Below are 23,082 nucleotides of genomic sequence, written 5' to 3'. Positions count from 1 at the left end.
TTAGCATAGTGCTCATCAAAACCACTGTTTATAAGGCTTTCTTTCATTTCCTCGAATACTGTGTTACTTCTATGTTATGCTTCTTCTATTAACGGCATCCAGGGATCCAATTCTTCTTCACATTCTGAGTCCGTTGTCGTCGAACTTCCAGATTGCTGAGTGGAAGTGGTCGAGACATCATCTTGGAAATCACTTTCTTGACTGTCCGAGTCTGTTTGAGACATGTTTCTTTCTTGTTCTCGTAGTAGGCAATACTCCCGTTCGGGTCTGCGCTGATTGTAACTGCGGCTGAAATATCTTCTGCAAAATTGGCAGCTCATCCCCTTAGCACTAGAAGTGTGTAAATGCCTTGTTATCGAGCAGCAACGCAGTTTTATGAGCAGATGTCTGCTCATGTGTAGTTATGAGGATGTGCTAATCTGCTCAACGGTACTTTTTCCTAGTCCAGTACATTCACACAAACTAAAATGTTAGCAATCCCTTATGTACTTTCTTCGTTTCCCCCTAGATAGAGGTTGTTCGTTTGCAGTGCTTAGGTAAACATTAAAGTTTCTCTCCATCTCTTCTTGATAATAAATTTCTCTCCATCGCGCTCTAATAAATTTTCCAGACACTCCTCCATATCGAATTCCTTTGGTTCTTTACTCTGTCGAGGTACACATATTCCTTTCTTACTCCACTTTAACCATCTCTTGCGTTCCTCTGTGCCCATATCGTGTACTTGGTCGAGATGATTTGCTAACCTTGCTAAATTTGTACTACCACAGCTAAACACAGGACAGCTCCTACGAGTGCGACGCATATTTAGATGATTGCTCAACAAATTCCTAATAATAATTGGCTCATTTTTTTCGTAAGTCAGGTATTTTATTAGGCCCGTTTGGGCCCTATATGGCCTTATATGGCACTATTAGGCCCGATGGCCCGATTGCTGCATGACTAGGCGTCCTAACCCGGACAAGTCCGGGCTTTTCAATGCAAACTCTTGCTTACGGAAGAAAAAGTCAAACGATCTAAACAAGAAAACAGTGTAGTGCCCGGACAATATGTTTAAAATATTTGTAAAATTGTTCTACTTAATTACATTGTTACAAGCGTTAATACGTGTCTTAATTTATGCTTCAAGCATCGCGTTGTCCATAACACCAATATATATTTCGATTCGCTCTAAAAATGCACACATTTTCGCATTCGCAATACCCCCCTTTTTCCTCCCTTTGAGGAGTTTGGGCCTGAAATATCTCATTGAGCGGATGAGCATCTGCTCATGAGCATTTATGAGCATGTGCTCATAGGCCCGTTTGGGACTTATATGGCCTTATATGACCCTATTAGGCACGATGGCCGATTGCTGACTGCATGGGCATCTTAACACCCGAATATGGACAAATATTCGATTAAACATTGGGGAATAAATGTTCCCTTAGAACATTCCTCTGCAACACTGCAAATCTATACGTCGTATACGTAAACATTTTTTTATTATATGTATACGAATACAACGCCCATAGGATATGTGACCTTCCACGGGAAAACGTGCGTTAACGATATTTTGTTGAAACGGCAAAACGAACGGATAACGAACGGGTAGTGAACGATCTGTAATAACGTTTCAACGAACCCAGAAAACGTTTTGACGAATTCAGCTAAAAATGGGAACGTTTAAAGTCGAGAATACGAACGGATAAATAAACGTTCAATCTGAAGCCGTTTGAACGATTTATGTTTATTAACGGTTTTAACGAATTTGTCTGAACGCCTGTTGCGCGCAGCCTCGTCCCCGGCGCGTGTTTTATTAATTTTAATAATCGCGTAGCGACAGCGTGGGGGAGAACGCGCCTGGCAGAAAATGTTTTCAAGATGGCGGAAGAAACATTCGAAGAATCCGAAGATGTATTATGTATTTTGAAGATGTATTATGTATTATGTATTAATTTACCTTCGATATTCACGTTTTCAAACGATTTGTTAAGTTCTTCAACCATTTAATACTGTAATGCTGTTCTTATTCAAGGTATCAAAGATTATCAACAATGCAAATTTCACTTTTCGACTCAAATTTCACTTTTCGAAACATTTTCTGCCAGGCGCGTTCTCCCCCACGCTGTCGCTTCGTGCGTGTCCTCCCGCGAGACAAACATTACTACGCGATTAATATTTTAAAATAAAACACCGATTAATAAAACACGCGCCGGGGACGAGGCTGTGTTGCGCGTATAATTGACGCAAGATATTATTGACTAATTTATCTAATTAAAAGAATAGGAAATATTTTCAAACAAGTAACATGTGTTGTTCCAAGTATGTGTGTACATAAATAGCTATACCTTCATTTGAATGTTTAACTAAAATTATTAGCTATACTACCTAAATCCCATTATTTTATACTTTATATACATATATACATTGGCGTTTTGCATCAAAATTCGGGTTAATCGTTAGAAAGCCTTCAGTTATTAGTATATATTATCATCGTTATGTCAAATTAATGCATCATCTGCAACTATACCCATCAAAATATTCAGCGCGTGTTCATTTGCAACATCGTTACAGGTTTTGTAAATTTTTCCACGAACAAACTCTATGTATGAGTGGTTAAAGACATATAAACAAAGACATACAGGCGATACAGCATGCATCCGTTTTATTAACACGGCTGTAAACCGACAGTAAACAAAAATTGCCGTCTCAGTTTGGTTGAGTTTCAGCTACTGGATACATACTTTATGTTAAACTAAACACAAGAGATTCCATTGTACACTTTTGTTTATACTCTTTGACGCGCAAACGATTAAATTAATTAGCGCAAGGATCAAGTTGTTTACAGATGATAACCAAACATTAATACAGAATATCGCATACGCAAAGTTCGTTTGTATGCGAACAGCGTAGTAACGTGTGCTTGCATGCTGTCAAAACTTATTTGGTATAAATACTACATTAAATATCCACACCATTTATACACATGAAATCCACATTTCAATTTCAGCAATGCATTGCGCGGTAATAAAATATTTAAAATATAGGCTTGGATATTTACCTAGTGCACACAATATGTTCCGTGCAGCAACACCAGTAGCCTAGCTTTAGCCGCGGTCAAGCTTGTCGCGGAATGTCGCCTATACACAGTACTGTCAGTAGCAAGTCACTAGCAACTAACACGGGACGAAAAGATAGATTTGCCTGTATGCAAATGTATGGGCAAATTTATTGCCAATTTCAAATTCGATCGTATATGACCACATTTGCACCATTGCAAATTTTTAAATTTGCCTCGTGTTTGCACCTATAGTGCGATACAGTGATTGCCGCGATGCCACCGGGTGCAAATTTAGTGCAAATTTATGGTAAATTTATAACATTGCACATATTGCGATTGCAGTGTGATTTTGTTGTGAACATAAAATTTGCGATTTGTATCACGCGTGTTGCCATTTTCGTGGAAAATGCAAAATGAAACTTGTTCAAATTATGCTGGTCGGTTTGATTTGTTTGCGTGTGCTTTCTATTTTTGTGTCGCGCAATTGAATTTTTTAAAGTGTAAACGAAGGTAAATAAAAAATGATTTTTTTATTATTTTTAAAAAATATATTGAAATCGTACATATATATAAGACAATAATATAAACACGTAGAGTCATAGATTCAATATAAACCTATAGATGTTCAAAAATATCCTGAATAGATCCTAATGCGTACAATAATATAGCTACATGCTATTTATAAACCGATATAATTTATATACATTTAGTTAAAAAATGTCTATACAACAGAATTCGAAGCCGGCAACCTATTTTTTTCGCATATCGTTCTTATATTGTATCTTCTAAAATCTTATAAAATTTTTCAAATTGATTGTTATTTTCCATACTCTCCAGTCATATATACTTCATATTTTTTTATAAAACATGAACATGGAATTTTTCATCATGTAGACCACAGTTAATAGAACATACATGGTTTAGAGACTACATATAATTAATTATATATACGGTATATAAATATATATATATATATATATATATATATATATATATATATATATATATATATATATATATATATAAGTAGTTACAATAGAACTCATTAACTATATATATATATATATATATATATATATATATATATATATATATATATATATATATATTTATTGAAAGACTAGCTTAGCTACTCGGAGTTTCACGCTATAAAGCGATCATCAGGCTAATGGCAGGTCTGGTTGCTATTCTCTATATTTACATCGTGATATAAGGTGTCGAATTACGTGTCTACATTTCGTAAAGAGTTCAGAGCGTTTGTTCAGCAGTGTTCTAGTTTTGTCTTTCATGATATGGAGTTTCTCCTCAAGGCAGAGGTTGCATCCTCTTGAACCGGCTTTGTAGGCTGGGACAGTTTTCAGTAGGGACCATGAAATCGAAAAATCTTTCTTAGCTTCCTTCAGCTTCCATATGTGTTTCGACAGTTCCGTCTCCTTGGCATACTTCTTATTCGCGAAAGATTTTGCGTGATTTCGGTAGCGTGTTTTGAAAACGTCCGCAGTGACTCCGATGTACCTGGCTGGTGGATCGTTGTTGCGCGTGGACACTTCGGCTTGGTAGACTACGTTTGATGTGAGGCATTTACCTTCAGCTGGGCATTTTTCCGGTAGTCTGCAGTTGCATTGTCGTTGTTTGCTTGGGTCGTTTGTGTTTGCGTTTGTCTGTTTTGTGTGTTTGTTCAGTATTTTCTTGTTGTGTTTGTTTATGAATGAGCGCATGTTGTCAAGACAGCCGTAGCTGATTCGTACGTTATGTCGATTGAAAATTTTATGGAGTTGATTGGAAGGTGGGAAGTGTTTGTCTAACAGATGTAGGAATTGTTGTCCGATGTTCGTTTTTACGTTTTCGAATAAGGGGGTTATACCAGATTATATGGCGATGCCGTTTACGTTTTTGCGTTGTGTTGCTGCTGTCGATGTCTACGTTGTTGGTTGGTTGCTCGTACGTTAGTGTTGCGTCAAAGCAACTACGACGCAACACTAACGTACGAGCAACCAACCAACAACGTAGACATCGACAGCAGCAACACAACGCAAAAACGTAAACGGCATCGCCATATAATCTGGTATAACCCCCCTTATTCGAAAAACGTAAAAACGAACATCGGACAACAATTCCTACATCTGTTAGACAAACACTTCCCACCTTCCAATCAACTCCATAAAATTTTCAATCGACATAACGTACGAATCAGCTACGGCTGTCTTGACAACATGCGCTCATTCATAAACAAACACAACAAGAAAATACTGAACAAACACACAAAACAGACAAACGCAAACACAAACGACACAAGCAAACAACGACAATGCAACTGCAGACTACCGGAAAAATGCCCAGCTGAAGGTAAATGCCTCACATCAAACGTAGTCTACCAAGCCGAAGTGTCCACGCGCAACAACGATCCACCAGCCAGGTACATCGGAGTCACTGCGGACGTTTTCAAAACACGCTACCGAAATCACGCAAAATCTTTCGCGAATAAGAAGTATGCCAAGGAGATGGAACTGTCGAAACACATATGGAAGCTGAAGGAAGCTAAGAAAGATTTTTCGATTTCATGGTCCCTACTGAAAACTGTCCCAGCCTACAAAGCCGGTTCAAGAAGATGCAACCTCTGCCTTGAGGAGAAACTCCATATCATGAAAGACAAAACTAGAGCACTGCTGAACAAACGCTCCGAACTCTTTACGAAATGTAGACACGTAATTCGACACCTTATATCACGATGTAAATATAGAGAATAGCAACCAGACCTGCCATTAGCCTGATGATCGCTTTATAGCGTGAAACTCCGAGTAGCTAAGCTAGTCTTTCAATAATATATTATCGCTCTGCCAGTAATGGTATTGAGCGCTCTCCAACCATTGTCAAGTTCTGTGATCTTTTTGTTACAGTCAATTATTTGGATATATATATATATATATATATATATATATATATAATATATATATATAAATATATATATATATATATATATATATATATATATATATATATATATATATATATATATATATATATATATATATATGTCGTCGGGAAACATTTATGCAAAATTGTTCCTTATTCGCCACGTGTCTATCGTATTTTGAACAAATAAACCAATAGTAAGGTCTGAATTAACATGTTGTTCAAGAGGATCTAAACCAAGCTATAATTACTATTTGTTAATTGGGCAAAAATACAGAAGACATGCATGTGACGGATAAAGAACAATTTTCAGCATAAACCTGCAGGGCAATAACATAAATAATGAGTTTTATTGTACTTCCATCTATAGTATCCAAACCATTTATATTCTAGCTAATAACTGTATGTAGACTAAGGTGCAAGTTTGCCGGGTTGAGAAATCCTCAACAGTACTAGTACGGAAAATAGCTATGCAAATTTGACAGATTGATGGCTATATTTGTTTTCCATACTGCTCAGTATGGCTCTACAGCATAGAAATACTGGACCATACGTCGTCAGCATATGTGACTTAATGAGTTGCACATTTTCTTACGTAAAGTGTACAAAATTTACGTAATTAAATTTGGTTTTTCCATACATCCAAAAAATAGGTAGCGCTGAACTCTTATACATATAGTTTAATCATGCAACAGACTAGTTGTTCACAAAAATGGAAACATTTTAACGGTAATTAAGTGTAGTTTAATAACCTGTTTTTAAATTTAACTTTCTTCCATCATCAATGGATGCCATATTTATCTAATTTTTAATCATCCAATCAGGGATGTCACTTGGTGGCAAACAAACCATTCTTTCGCCCATAATTCTTTCTTTGAACATGGAGCGAGCCTTCTCCGAAATTCGCCTGGTATATTTCCGGTCCAAGCTTTCCAACACGCTTTGGAATCTCTCGCTACGCCATGACAATGGGCGGGTTTTTAATATTTTCTTCGTACCCAAAGCGTCATCGTCGGATTCGGACTCGTCATCTCTTTCAATTACCTCTTCCTCGCTGTGCTCGGGAGACATACATGATATTTTCATCCCCTTTCTAAATTCTGCCTTTTCAGCCTCAGGCCAAGAGGTAGTTTTATATAGTGCATCCAGCCGGCGTCGAAGTTTCTATAAATATACGAGAAAACAGTGCATTAGCTGTGTAATCATTAGCTATGTTGATCTGAACTAGATTATTTTATGATAATTATGTCTCCCATAGATTTCTTGTTATTCTTATAGTTGTATTTAAGTTGAATAAGAAATGCGTATTATTCTTTTTGAGGCCCAAAAATGGCAAAGAGAGGGATTGATGTCCCAAAAATTAACAATGTTTGAATGTCCCAAAAAATTGCGAGAATTTGAGATGAAGTTATATGTGTCGAACGAGAGGTTGGAAACGTTTTGTAAATCAGGTTCGTAATTTCCGTGCATTAAACTAAAGTATACAAATTTGCAAACTTTGCAAAGCCACATTTTTGGCATCTCATGACATTTCGCAACCAAACGTTGCATTTCTACTAATTTCAGTACGCTCTTTTTAGCTGTGGTGATTTTAATGGGTTATCTTGCATGTATAAAAAAGTTGCCTATAATGCAAAAGGTCCATTTAATCTTTATGTTTGATGATTTAATCTTTGTATTTGGCTCGTGAGAGCAAAACGTGAAATCCGTCTCATGGTTTTGAACAACGGCATATGCTCTGCGAAAGTTGGAAAGGCAAACGAGGTACGTTTTTACATTGATTTCTTACATCTGCCTTGCGATGGCGACGTCGTTCATTTTGCAAAATATTACTTCTCTGCCCTGAATCGACCTCCTTGCGTCTCCTCCGCATTGTCAAGAAATGTGCCTTCATTGCTCCTAGAAAATGGTATCAGACTGCATGATTCAATCTTGAAAGTTCGTCCGAAAAAGGGCAACGTTCTCATGATAAGTGGGATTCATGCAATTGTCTCATCTAAGAGAAGATTGGTGAGGTACGTTTTTCGTTTATGGCACCAGAGTCAGAGGAATATAAACTCAACTATTCCGGCATATATATAATCAATCACCTAATCATATATTTATCATTTATAGACCAGGGGCCGGTTGTATCAAAGCCGGATAGCGCTATCCACCGAATAGTGATTTTTTCAACCGTTCAAAAATGCTCGAAAGGGGATAAAATTTCAGCTTGAAAGCAACAATTATTAAAGAGGATCTTCAATTAGGAATACTAAGATTTAATCAAAGTTGTAGCAAATAACGGGCGATTTTGAAGCAATTGAAAAAACCACTATCCGGTGGATAGCGCTATCCGGCTTTCATACAACCGGCCCCAGGGGCCGGTTGTTCGAAAGGTGGATAAGTCGCTATCCAACGGATAACTCGCTATCCAACGGATAAGTTTTATCCAGCGTGTGATTTGCGTTGCACGAAGCTTGCATAACTTTATCCAGCGGATAAAAATCGCTATCTACCGGATAAATTTATCCAAGGTCCGGAGGTGGTTTAAATCCACTATCCAGTGGATAAATTCAAAGATACAAGGTAACATTGTAAACATTTATATAAAATAGGACAAAAATGCAATATTCCTGTTACTGTGTTTCAACAAACTAATGCACATCATGATTGCATGTATTCACTATTAAAAATGGTTTCGCGAAGTGCAATTTTTCGCAGCAGCGTTTTACGTTGCCTAGACATTCCTTTCCGAGCGGCGATTTTTTGGACATCCTCGCATTTATAACAGGCAGTAAATTTACTATTGTTCAAGTCTTTTCCATTCAGTAACTATACTCGAGAATTCGTAATGATTATGAATTCAATGTTGTAAATGCTTAGCAACAGCTGACGTTGTGGTACGAAATTTCAGTATAATCCTGTTTTCTTCGGGTAAATTTTAACTTATCTATTGGATAGCTATCCACTTCACTATCCACGCTTCGTGCAACGCGTTTTTATCCAATGGATAACTATCCACTGGATAGCAGATTTATCCGTTGGATAGGACTTATCCGTTGGATAAGTTATCCATCTTTAGAACAACCGGCCCCTGGAGCGAGGGGAATTCGATGAAATATTACCCCGAAGGGAAAATATATCCCGAGGGCTTCGCTTCCATATGAACGCAAATTCTCGATTTTTCCCGGTAAGCCGGTATTAAAACACGATCACACACGCTTGCCTGCAAAGGTAGGATAATAAGTGGGATAATAGGCGGTATGAATTGCATATGAAACGACCTTCAAACTCATCTCAGCAAGCCGAGCTCTCCTGGCTAACCGGGCTATCCCACCTCATATGAACAGGCCCTTAGTTCCTTTCGAAATTGATTATTTTTACGGTCTGCTAACATGAATGTATGAATATCAGCATCTCCACTTAACGATACTCCGCCGCAGCTTGTTTTATGCCGTGGGTCAAAATCAAACGTAAGCTATGGGAAGTTTTCAAAATTTCCTACTTCCGAACAACCCGTGTACCGGCGGTAGCAGTTTGGGTCTATGCTTGAAGCAAGAACAAATTGAAACGGAGGCTAGGTTTGATCGGATTCAATTTTTATTTTTCAAGGAACAAGCCCTTAAAATCGTTAGCTATCTTAAGTTTTGATGTGAAAATTAATAATGATAGATTGATAGTCCTATCACGTGTTGTATCAATCAAAATAATTTGTGACTACACCCCCGGTTAAGCTTAACACGTGCGCCAGACTGATTCGTCATCTTCGTTGCCATGTTTTCGTGTTGAAAAAATATTTAATGGCTTGAAAATTGACTCTTGTATTCTATATTTTATCCTATGAATTAATGGGCTTAACGTACTCCTTTTGTGTATGAATATTAATGTCAAAGTAAGTATGTATTAAAATGTATTCAAACCGCATGATTTTGTGTTTGCCTAAGTCGCAATATACATTCCGGGGATATTTTCATTAAATTTTTACAGCAAAACCCAGAAACAAACGTAATTGAACTGTCTCTTCTGACGGGATAGAAAACTCTACAAACATTTGAATCACCTCAAATATATTTTCATGCATGGATGCTGAGACCTACACACGTTGTTTACCCTGTCAATACCTGTTTGCATTTTTTCATCCAGGGCTGAAAGTGAAAATTACTTGTCAAATAAACTGCTTGTATAAACTACAATAGACCCCATCTTTACTAGCTATAATGCTCAATATGCACACCGGTTCCTTTTTACGCATGCATATATAAACAATTTATAGTAATGCAGTATGCCAGATGAGTATACAGGTTATTGAAGAAGGCAATAGAGGGTACCATGCAGAATTACCCAGACAGAATTCAATCACTTTTAACTGCCTACCAGAAAATGGCAATAAAAAGTGCTATGCCTAACCATTAATTGGCATAGTAACACCTCATAATTTTGTTATTCTATTTCTGGTACTATACAATGATCCAAGCTCTGTTAAAAATCATTTCTATGACCAGTAAAATTTGCCATTATATATATGTTGAATATTTTGAACAAAAAAACCCTGATTCAACCCTTTAGTTTGTATGCTATTGAACCATCTAAGGGCTTGGCAGACTTTAGTGCTAATTAACCCCTAGCTACAAACTAATGCAATTGCTGTTCTACATCTAGCAGATCTTTTTTATGGATTTTAAAAAGTTCCCTTAATAAGTTAATACATTAGAGGATGCCATGTAAATGTCTCTTAAAACTGGCCTCTTTGACAGAGGATGAGTCTGAATTCCAAAAAAATATATGGTGCTTACAATAATCACTTATTGGTGAAAAACACAGCCTATTGTTGTTGACTTGTTGTAATCTATGCTTTTCCTTTACTGCAACTTACTTTCAATTATCTGATCTGACATCTTTTCCATGCCAGTCAATGCCTTGATATTTCTCAAGAGGAGTTTGTTGGTGTCTTCATTAGCTGTTGCTCTAAAACTACATTATAAATTTAAATACTAAAGTGTTGCATGTATCTAGGCAATTATTAATTCTTTTTTAAATTCATTTTATGTACCATTTGCTATATGATGTACAAAACCTATTACATCACAAAATGTGGAATATATACCTACCTCTGAGTTAAGTCCCATCCCTGTTCTAAGCCTTTTACTGCTAAACGGACAGTACGCTGAGAAATTAAATGTAATTGCATATAGGTTATTGGGTAGTTAATAAAGCTCTCTTCTTTAATCTATATAAATATTGATGTGCATAATAATTATGTCAATATTGTCTGAAATTGTTTTATTTTTAGGAAGTTTTACTTGAAATCCAAATGAAAATGATTATAAATCAATGAAATTGATGTAAGTATTCATCATCATGAAGATTATAATAGCATGCAATATAACAATAGAGTTGATGTTTGCTGGCATAAATGTGTTTTTGGCCCGACTCTGAACTTATTTTAGCCCGAGCATAGCGAGGGTTAAACAGTATTCTGAAGAGGGCCAAAAACACATTTATGCCCAAGAACATCAACTGTATCACTATTATATTAACTTTTTAAAGGGCGATCTTCTGATTGGCTAAGATCAAGGTGGGCTAAAATAGATTTTAGCCTGGCAAATTTATCATTTTAGCCCGCAAAGTACACCGCAATGCCCACCAAAGTTAATATAATAAAATATTAGCTACTACACTTCTTTACTAAAACTGTCTTGTATTATTTATATATATCTGACCATACATAATATTAATATTGTCTAAAATCTTTCATTATTTTATAGGGAGTTTGGATTGGAATCCAAGTGACAAGTATTAATTAATCACTGAAATTACTGTAAGTTTTCATCATCATTGAAATTTACAAGCATGCAATATTCCAGTGGCATGTATGGAGTTCTACCCCTGTTTAATCACCAGAATATTCACATTTAAATTATCATGCTGTTGACAATTTCTACTGTCATCCCTGACCCTGGGCAATTAATTTTCACCCTTTTAAAGGGAAAATCATAGGAAATGGACTAGACAAACTATAAACAGAATAAAATGAAAATCTGAAAAGGGAAATTTGCTTTATATCACTATACCCAATACTCAAGGTCAGCAGCAAACCATATCCTGCATGACATGCTCATGTTTGATTTCATTGTTGCATTGATTAATGATTTGGTTATATGCACCATTATTATTATATGTTGATACTGTAGTCCTTCCTTCCAATCCCTCCTCTTCTTACAAATTCAAGTTATCATACTGTACTACATTGCATTGTTTGCTTTGGGACACCATTGTTGTATACATTTAAGCATTTGCAAAAACTGTATTCTGTTGAAAAAGGCTTAGTGGATCGTAATACATACACAGTTTTTCTTCCCCATATAGAAATGATTGATTAAATTACTTTAATTCGAATGAGTAAGCATTTACCTTTAAAATAAGGGGGATTTTCTCTCGGGTAGCAAGCTGTGCCCCGCGCTCTTTAGCTATATTCTGCTCTTGTTGATGTAATATTTTTTCATTTTGTTCAATGATTGTCCGTTGACTTGCCAAAATACGTCGCATGAGTTCCTCATTCTGACCATTGATTGCCATTTTTTTAAAAAACTGGTAGCTTTCGTTAAAAAATTAAATGTTAAGTGTATAAAAACTGGCTTGTCAAAACAACTTGAAAATTTTTCCTTCGAGTTTCCCTCTTGAATTCTAGATTTAGCGCGAAATAAATATGAGGCTTCTAATTGGTTGGTTTAGGTCACCTGGACACTTATAGTGTCCCTGAATAGCATCTACTACCCCCGTTTAGCCCTTTGTGTTTCTTTTAAACTCTTGTTTTTATATCAACATCGCTTATAAAAATCTAAAAACAATCATGGCTGAATACAACAACTATATGACCTTGTGTCCACATTGCGAGACCTATTTACCTGCAAGAACTTTCAGGCGACATAGAGAAGTTTATTTTGACCAAAATTCAAACTCGTGGCAAAGAGATCCAATTTTAGAAGGCAGTAGTGATGATGAAGACAACTTTATTGAGATCGACCAGGTCACTCCATGTTTCCCTCTTCCATCAAATCATTGCGATAGCAATTATACTGAACCTGACTCGGCTGATGAATTGTTCCGCGAAGAACTGCTTGAGCGTGAGATCTGGGATGATATTTCAGATAATGAAATCGACGAAGACACTAAAATTCCATCCGTTAGTGTCAATACGTCAGATTCTCCTTCCAACCGCACGTTGCTCATTGTCTAGTTATTTTACTTGCGTTTTTTTGGACCTACTTTCCCATACCGGACAACGCAATGGAGTTTTTGCTTTTGTCGTTGAAACGATTCTTTCAAGCAGCATCTCTTTCCAACAATTGGCTTGCCACATTCTCCTTGGCTTTTCCTGGATCGCTGTACCTTTTTAGAAAAGAAGTAGGCCTGGTAGGTGACAAGTTTACTAAGTACGTTATTTGTCCAAAATTATAGACAATTGCGCATGCGTCAACCATGCAGCTCAACTCTGTTGAAAGAGGTAACTCTTAAAGATGGTGGTAAGCGATTATATCCTCATAAAATATATTGTTACCAGAGTGTTATTGCAACATTGCAACAGTTTGTTAGGCGAGCTGGTTTTACCCAGCGATGTGAGTTGTGGAGAAATCGTGATATTCGAACTGCTCATCAAGTTATGTGTGACGTATTTGAAGGACGAGTCTGGAGAGATTTTCAGATGTTCAATGGATCATCCTTTCTGGCATCTCCTCGTAATTATAGCTTTATGCTCAATGTTGATTGGATGCAACCATATGATCACACACCATATTCTGTCGGAGTTTTGTACCTTGTTTTGATGAACCTTCCGCGCAGTGAGCGCTTTAAACGACAAAATATTTTTCTCGTCGGAATCATTCCCGGACCTAGTGAGCCCCAGAATAACATTAACTCATACCTTAAACCACTCGTTGATGAGCTTGTTGTTCTTTGGGAGGAAGGCGTGACCCTACGACATTCTGGCTCACTTATTTTACCAGAACGCTTTCGAGCTGCTTTGTTGTGCGTAGCCTGTGATATGCCAGCCAGTAAGAAGGTTTGCGGGTTCACTGCTCACAACTCTAAACGTGGTTGCAATAAGTGCACCAAAGAGTTCGTTACTGGTGGATTCGGTGATGCAACTGATTATTCCGGATTCAATTCGAGTAGTGGGAGAAATATTGTTGACCATAGGAGGCATGTTGAGGAGATTTTAGCGCAGTTGACGCAGGAATTGCGTAATGCGAAGGAGTCTCTATATGGCGCTAGATATTCCGAACTTCTCCGACTACCATACTTCGACTGCATTAGGTTTACTATTGTTGATCCGATGCATAATTTATTTCTGGGAACTGCGAAACGCATGATGGAATTGTGGTTGGAACTTTCTCTTTTGACACGTGCAGATTTGGAACTTATTCAACAGAAAGTAGACATATGTAATACACCTTCAAACATGGGTCGACTTCCGTTCAAAATAGCCAAGTCGTTTTCTGGATTTACGGCAGAACAGTGGAAAACCTGGGTAACTGTCTTCTCTCCGTTTGCATTGTTAGGTCATCTACCTGGTAAACATTACAAATGCTGGTTGAATTTTGTTAAAGCTTGTAAAATTCTGTCACGGCCAATGATTAAAATACATGACGTGGGTCTTGCGCATTCTCTGCTTGTAAAGTTCTGTCGTGATGTCGAAAAGTTATATGGAACACAACGCATTACACCGAATATGCATATGCATACACATTTGGGCGATTGTATTCTTGACTATGGACCAGTGTATAGTTTTTGGTTGTTCAGCTTTGAACGGTACAATGGCATACTAGGTAACTATTCGAACAATAATAAGTCAATTGAATTGCAAATTATGAGAAAGTTTTTGAGAGATCAGAACTTGAGAGAACTTGAATTCCCAAAAGAATGTGTGCAGCATTTTAGCGATTTGACTGATAAACTACAACAGCGCGAAGGCCATCAATCTTGTAGCGAAGTAGTTGATAGCAAGCTTGCAATTGATATTCTTCATTTGTGTGATGGTAGGCTTGACATTCGTGATGAGTTATGGTTTACTCTGGATGGTTACTCCCTTGGTTTACCTCACGTTATTGAACAGTTAGATTGTGATGAGCACGAGTACCTGAGTGCTGTTTATAAAATATTTCTTCCTGACATACCAGTCGACAACATTCCTTACCTCTACGACAAATACGCGTCGATCGAATTTTCAGAGGAACGATACGGGTCAGAGTTTTCCCGTCTAAGTCGTTTTGCTTACATTTTAGCAAGGTGGGCAGGACGATTCCATGGAGTGTGGATATGGAAGGTGTAAAGGAAAGACCGGGCATTATCGATTGTTTCGTACGCCAGTCGATTTCGTATCGGGATAAGGTACATTCGTTTTGTTTTGCGCACGTTCGCTGGTTTCAACGGCACCCTGAACGATTTCATTATGGTAATGATGGAGTTACGCCCGAGATTTGGTGCTCAAACTTGTTCGAGAGTTTTGGTCCGGCGTCCTTTATACCCGTTCAACGCATAGCGCGAAATTTAATACCCGGTTATGATAAAGTTGATGACGAAACCGTCTTGTTTGTTATGCCATAGGAAAGGCGAATTCTTCTGTGATTCAGATGGAATTTGGAGGCTAACTAGTTTAAGTCTGACTATAGCACATTCAAATCAATGCCCTTGATCATGGTTCTTCGTAGTGCTTTAAAGTTCGTAATACCGTGCTGACAGAACTGTGACGTATTTAATACCCAGAAATGGGGGCAGATCAGGGTTAAAGTAACACATAATTAACGGCGTTAAGTGGTTTAATACATGAATGCATCCATGCATGCACGCTATATAACCATATGCCCTAGATTATAACCGCTATTTGTATTATCGCGTTATTAATTCGTGTAAGCCCTAATGGATACTGAACAATATTAATTTATAGGTTCCTTGAAAGCTTGCATGTTGAAAACAGTATTTTATCGTACGTTTGTGGAAATACCGCGTGAAAAATTTAATTTTGCAATCCTCTGGGGCCGGTTGTATAACTGCATGTACTGTAGTTAACGACAGAATTGGCCAATCAGAGTCGTGTATTGCTCATTTAATTATGCAAAATGTAGTTAAAGAGTTTTATACATCTGGAGCCGGTTGTATAAAGCTCTTAACTATATTTTGCATAGTTAAATCGTAGTTAACTCAGAAATACATGACTCTGATTGGTCAATTCTGTTACTAACTATGATTAAGAGTTTACTACATTTTTATACAACCGACCCCTGGTCCCTGATCTGCAAAATTATATTCACGCGATATTTCTCCAAACGCACGATAAAAAATTGATTTACTTAATGTAGACTTAAATTTAGTTCTCACTGGAACAAAGATATTATCAATTAGGTAATTTAAGCACTCTGTTTATACTATATATGCTATCCGAATTTGCTTTCTTGGTATACAATACCACCTTATACTAGCAAGAGACCGTATTGCCCGCGTTGCTTCTAAGCAGTTGTTTTGTCAGCCACCGAAAACCGGGTTTTTGGTTAGGGGCTAGGACTTTTGTTACTTAATTATATTCTAAGTTTTAAAGTTTAATATATCCTGGTTCCGGTTTATGGTACATATTGGTTGAACGTTTTTCAGTGGTTAGGCCAGCCTGCCAACTTAGTCCTGCTATTCTCGTATTTTGATGTTTAAAGAAATCAGTAATGATAATAACAATATGTTCCCATTCGATTAATTTTTCAGTTTTTAAACGGATTCATTTAGAGATTTCCCCTTTTCGAAAGGCTCTCACTTTTTGAAAGTGAATAAAATTCTAGTTGATGCTTTTCTAGAGAAGTCTCGAAACGCTACCCGTAAACTGGATCCAGGGTGTTTTGTCAACATTAGGTTTAAGACGTTGAATCCAAAGTTATTCAACGTTTTTTTTAAAAATATAATCAAACGCCTTGTATGTTTAGGTACATTTGTTCATATAGCGTTCTATTTAATGCATTTTAAACTATTTAAACGTGATTAACGTTGTATTACTTTTCCTGATCTTTGATTCTGACGCCCTTTAGAAATCATACAAATCATCAGCCTTGATACTGCCTCGATTAATTAAGGGTCGTGGTCAAACTTCAGATGAAGAAACGGGTAAGGAAAGTCCAATGGGTGGAGTAATTTTAACGTAGTTGAGTAAACTTTATTTTTCAGCTGTTTTGTTTTTAAACCAAAAAGCTTTGTAGTAGGGTATAGAGAGGCTGCTCTGTTTACTGCTAGGCGCCGAAAACCAGGCCTGCGTAACCCTATGTATAGGTTTCGGCTTTTACTGACGTTTTTGAACGACTGCACTGGTTCTGCTCGAAGATTTTAGTTAAAAATGATAAAAATCCTCGTTTGAAAGCAGCATGTACTTTATTACATAATTATAGTGCTAAGGAACGATTTTGATATTTTTAAACTGATTGCGTTTGAAGGATATCGTCGATGCGAAGTTTTTTTGAATAGCTTATTCTTTCAAAGGAAATAACTCGGGTCTTTAAAAAGCATGGGTAAACAGGATGTAAGGAGCTCTAGGTTTACTTCCAATAGTCAGAAACAAAGGTGCGAGATCATAGCGGACGCTGTCACTTACAACCGCAACCTGTTTCCAGGATCTAGACCCGTAATAATATAACTGTTAACTGTTTACTTTCCGAGATCATATAGTCCAAAAACCTAATAAAATATATAAATCTAACAAAATTGCACAGTAAAACTTGCCAAAATCCCGAGAATTTCTAAACTTAGTTTGCATAAAGAATAGTTTTATTAATTTAGAACAAGTCATGAGGAAATAACATTAGATATTAAAATATTTTCCCCTTAATTGTGCCACGATTATGTGCCTCTGATCGATATGAAAATCTGCTTAATAGGTATGAAGGAGCCAGTCCTTTTAAGCACGTGAAAGTCATCACTGCATCTTTGAAACGTAACTGACGGGAAGCCAATTTACTTGACGTAACACTGGTGTTAAATGGTCATATTTGCCTTTCGCAGTCACTATTCTTGCAGGAAAGTTGTGTACACGTTGCAGTTTGGCGACATTCTTGTTTCGTGTATTCGCCTAAACAGAAGAAGAGTAATGTACGTAATCTGCTGGATACTAAAGCGTTAGTTTATTATTGTCACAAGGGTATGGTCATCTAGGATATGTTTAATTCGGTTAATTTGACACAGAGATTTCATACATTTCGATACTAAACACCCATCCAATTCCTTTGAGCAGTTAAGCTTTTTTATATAACGAAAAGTAAATTTTTCGGTTTCTAATGTGATATTTCGCAAACTCTGATCTTTTATCAATATTTCGCGCTCTTTATATAAATCTATATCGCTATATAAATTTATATCGCGACTGTATCGATATGTATCGATAATACCAGTATTTAATATGCTCAAACTTATCAAGTAAAGTAGATTGTCTTCCTTCAATGATGTCACCAGGGGGTTCCTTTTATCCCTATCGCCCGGTTACACTCATAACGCTAATCCGCCCCCGCACACTTGCGCTCTAATACTCACGCCACCGATACCCAGAGGTTTACAATCTAATTCAAATTAATCGACAACTATAAAAAAGGTTTTAACGAGAGGAGTTTGTGTTCCTTAAGCAAGAGTTTGCGTTGACAAGCCCGGACTTTTCCGGGGCTAATACGGGGCTAATAAAATACCTGACCCACGAAAAAATGAGCCAATTATTATTAGGAATTTGTTGAGCAATCATCTTAATATGCGTCGCACGCGTAGGAACTGTCCTGTATTTAACTGTGGTAGTATAAATTTAGCAAGGTTAGCAAATCATCTCGACCAAGTACACGGTATGAGCGCAGAGGAACACTGCGCACTGCGCAAAAGGTGAAGTCCGCCATGTTTATTGCTTCGAAAAGATGGCGGCGAAGTTACCGAAAAATGACAAACCAGTCCTCCAGGAATTATAATATAGCTCAGTGTTTTGCTCCCAAAGTTCTTACTGCAGATATATGTGGGAACATCCAAGGTCAACAAGTCCCACAGTTAGTTGAAGTAGAGTAGTACATGAACTGAAATACGTCTCCAATATTACTCCTATAGCTTCGACGATGTCCGGAATGCACTATCACTGTAACCTATGCATTAACTTTACATGTCAAACTCTTCGCTCGTTGATCAATCATCTCGGTCGGGTTCACAAGAGTGATCGGGATTTCCATGCGCTATGTGGCATTAATGAATGTCCACGTACGTACACAAACTATTTCTCTCTGCGAAACCATTTTGTCAACAAGCATAGTCAAGTACTTAAAGCAGAGGAAGTTGTTGAACGAGATCCACGTGCCAACAACGAGGGAGATGAACTTGACGTTTATAATGGTAAAAACGATGACGATGATTTTTTCGTCTTTGTTTGCGAAGTCGAGAGTAATCAACGATCAAATGTATTGGGCTTAATCAAGGTCAAAGAGGAAGGCAAGGTACCCCAAACGATTGTCAATTCAATAGTGCAACATACCACCCAGATTGTCGAGAACAGCGTCGATGCACTTCAGTCTGGTCTCTAGCAATGTTTATCGAATGCGGGTTTGTTTACCAAAATACGCATAAGTTTGTTTCCCAAAAGTTGTTCAGTACAGTCTGTATATATATATATATATATATATATATATATATATATATATAATATATATATATATATATATATATATATATATATATATATATATATATATATATATATATATAGTTGTTTCAACTCTAAGGTAGTTTCGACTGGGGTCAAAACGACTCTACAATAGAGTCTTGTTACTCTACCAAAAGGTAATGTTACTCTTCGAAGGAGTCAATTTGACTCTAATTGCAAAGAGTAACCGAACTACGAAAATTACCGTTTCGTCTAATTTATAATTATGCAAACGTTGTTTTGTTGATATACTGGTTGCGCCCAATCACACTGATCAGTGATCACACACGGCAATAATTTTCAATTTCACTGAGGCAAACAGTTATACAGTATTTATATAATCATGCACATGCACAGCGAAATCGAGAATTCTTACCTAGAATAATGTTCTTGAGAAATTCTTATTTTAAGCAAAATTTTGCTCAAAATAAGTAAAAGGGGATAAATTATTCTTATCAAGAATGAATTTTACTTGAATAAGTAAACTTTTTTTAAGCAAGAATAACCGTTTCTTAAAACAAGTAAATGTTCTAGCTTGTATTCTAACTAAGAATTTTGGTATTCTTAAAACAAGGAAGGCGTCTTTGTGGATTCTTGGCAAGAAACATTGTTAACTTAAAACCGGCAATCAAAAACGCTTGTTGCCAATTCACTTGCCAAGAATACTAATTTCAAACAACCAATTTATTTCAAACAACCAAGAATATTTTTACATTCTTACTAAGTAACATTTAATAACCGAGCAAAGATTCGCAAGTTTCGTTTCATATGCAGACGAAATGAAGGTTTTAATGCCTATTTAAGCATTCTGAATAGACGTAGTTCGTTTCTTATGAAAATATATATTTTAAACTTCGCTAACTGCCAACTGGCGGAAAGAACTGTGGATTATTGTGGATTACTGTGAATAGGTTTTACTGGACATTATGTCGCAAAATTTCCTGGAGAAGATTGCGCAGATTGTTTTAAAAGTGGCTGGGAATCTCAGTCTTCTAAGAGGTAAGGATTTAAAATTATACGCGCAAACAGACGAAAGCTATTTTTGAATTTGCCGCGTAAACAGTAAACGTATTTATAAACAATAAACAGATATATTCACAGTTTTAATACTCATCATTCCCGATAAATGAACGACGTTTATATAAATATATTATAACGTGGTTATACTATAGGCACTATGCCATAAAAAGTGTACGTGATATTGACGTTAGCTATAAAACCATGGTCAAATTTTAGCTGAAACATTTGTACTCAATCTTAGGATCATGATATACTGAATCCTGGTTACTGGAGATACATAAGTTTTGATTAAGAATTAGGATGAAATAACTGTTATATTGCCTTTTAAATTTTTTTATATGCATTCTTAGATGGTGGATTAACAAGTGGTGATGTTTATGTCTAAACCTGTAATGAAAGAGGTCTCATTGGAAAGTAATATCTTGGTAAGTAATGCATTATAAGGAATTGTGCAATGCTGTTAGATTATTCACCTAAGCATATGGCTTAGTTTTTAATGTATAATATAATATACCGGTAATTATATACTTATTGACCAATTGATTATATACTTATTTATCATGTAATAGATAAAAGGAAAAATCATTGACAGCTTACCAGATGACTACCCTTTATGCCTAATTTTATATCTGTCAGAGCATGCAAAACTGTGCATAGCATCCCCAATCATATATTTCACACATATTATGCACTGCTTAGTTTCTTTAACATTTGTTATCTTAACTCTGATTTCTCAAGTATGCTTGCTTTTTTGTTTTATTAGGAACATGGATTGAGGTAGTGAGCAAGAAATTCAGTGGAAAATTTGCTATACCAATGGTTAATTGGACCCACAGTGTTTCAGCACTTAATTTTCAAGGAAAAAAATACTCCAGGTGATCTTATAAATATTTTCATGTTTGGGATGATATACAAAATTTAAGAACAGCTGGTCAATAATCAAAGGGAAACATTGCTCAGGAAAGAATGACTTTAGCTTATGTGTAATAATTGAAGACATGCAGTGAGTTTGCATAGATGTGTTTGTCTTATTGCATGAATATTTTTATTCAACTACTTCTGGGTTCATACAAGGGCTTAATTTCATTATCTGAGCTCTATCGGATACTTTCCTAAACTTGCCAATTGGCAATTTTTATTGGCAATTTTTAATTAAGTCCTTGTTTATTTGAGCAAGGTATTGCACAAACCTAGCAGTACTTTGAAAAAACTTTTTCTGTCAGATGTAAATGTATGGCATTTATATATTTAGTATGGCCACTAAATAAGTAGTTTTAATATTTTGAACTAAAATAATGTATAAGAATAATGTATCTGTGATGTTTCAAAGCCTGCTAATAAACTTCTTACTAGAAATGTTTTCTTTTGTCTAAAAATTTTGTACTTATTATAAGTAAAATTATTCTTGTTTTAAGTAGTTTTTTTCTTATTTGTAACATTCTAGGTAAGAATTGTGTGAGTAGGTTCCTTAATATACATTAATAATTTTGCTTGTTTCAAGCAATCTGTTACTTAAAACGAGTATTTTTTCTTTAGAAAATTCTTGTTGCAAGAATTGTTTTTCTTAAAATGAGATTCCAGGTAAGAATAATATTCTTGCCTGGATTCTTGCCAAGAATAATATTCTTACTATACTGACAAGAACAATTTTACTTGTTTGTATTTTTTTTCTTAAAATAAGACTCACGATTTTGCTGTGTGCATGTATTATGGATTTGTCTTGATTTACATGAAAGTAGGTTATAAATTTTACAGGGACTAAAAAGCGTAAACATGCAGTGCTTCCACTTCCAACTCTAGGCCTTTATGTAATGTGATTTATTTACGCATAGATATATGCCAGGCATGAATTTTGCATACCCTTTCCGCAGCTCAGTTTTTCTGAGCATCAATAATGACACATTAAATTTTACGCCGTTTTGGGATAATTTTGGCTAGGAGTAATGGTTCTCCTAGCCGCTTTATTTCTGTTAAACAAAACGATATTTATTAATACATTGCATTAAAATTCCAAATAGTTACGCTCAGAAAAGGGTGGAGGCAAATTACCGCCAGCACCTGTAGATACGGCCTACGACCATCACTAATTGAGATATAACGTTCCTCTCTCTATATATATCAGCTACGGTAAATCGTCCAATGTACATAATTGTTAGCGGAGGCTTTGGGGAGGAGGTGGGTTCAACTTTAAAGGAGATCTGTCTTTCGCGATGTCACGCTTAAACTGACCGTTTATGGTTTGGGTATTCGGTCTTTGTTAGTTTTCGATTTGCTGCTGGCCATTGACCACCTTTCCCATTTTGCGTGCCATCCATTACCTGTCGGTATTTTAGATAGGACGCAAGCCCATAATATAAGATTTTTAATTATCGTCGGCAAGGCGTATCCCCTTGGGGGTACACCTTGCTTTAATAGTCTATTTATAAAATCACATTAC

At 36.4% G+C, this 23,082-nt stretch overlaps 1 protein-coding gene and 1 long non-coding RNA gene across 2 annotated transcripts; one reads left to right on the top strand and one right to left on the bottom strand.

Moving 5' to 3' along the window:
* Nucleotides 1–6,754: 6,754 nt before the first annotated feature.
* Nucleotides 6,755–10,854, bottom strand: LOC114542452. The gene is made up of 3 exons (XM_028561994.1): nucleotides 10,809–10,854; nucleotides 7,743–7,852; nucleotides 6,755–7,117 (listed from the first exon to the last, which is right to left on the bottom strand). The coding sequence occupies exons 1-3, from the start codon at nucleotides 10,837–10,839 to the stop codon at nucleotides 6,755–6,757; spliced, it is 504 nt and encodes a 167-aa protein (XP_028417795.1). The 5' UTR covers nucleotides 10,840–10,854.
* A 363-nt stretch (nucleotides 10,855–11,217) lies between these two features.
* LOC114542453 lies at nucleotides 11,218–18,160 on the top strand. Its single transcript, XR_003689646.1, has 4 exons — nucleotides 11,218–11,277; nucleotides 11,701–11,753; nucleotides 17,002–17,077; nucleotides 17,842–18,160. It is a non-coding gene; the product is annotated as an uncharacterized LOC114542453 (long non-coding RNA).
* Nucleotides 18,161–23,082: the final 4,922 nt, after the last annotated feature.

The sequence above is a fragment of the Dendronephthya gigantea genome, unplaced genomic scaffold, assembly GCF_004324835.1.
Source record: "Dendronephthya gigantea isolate DGI-Jeju-01 unplaced genomic scaffold, DenGig_1.0 000352F, whole genome shotgun sequence".
NCBI classification, from domain to species: Eukaryota; Metazoa; Cnidaria; class Anthozoa; order Malacalcyonacea; family Nephtheidae; genus Dendronephthya; species Dendronephthya gigantea.
Note: the sequence above shows the minus strand (reverse complement) of the source record. Positions and strands in the feature narration are given on the sequence as shown.

Excerpts from the sequence above, each read along its gene's own strand:
- LOC114542452 (XM_028561994.1), bottom strand. The coding sequence starts at position 10,839 with ATGGAAAAGATGTCAGATCAGATAATTGAAA. Across the intron at positions 7,853-10,808 it reads GTCAGATCAGATAATTGAAA|GAGCAATGAAGGCACATTTC; the intron begins GTAAGTTGCAGT and ends ACCATTTTCTAG. Across the intron at positions 7,118-7,742 it reads GTCGCCATCGCAAGGCAGAT|AAACTTCGACGCCGGCTGGA; the intron begins GTAAGAAATCAA and ends GTATATTTATAG.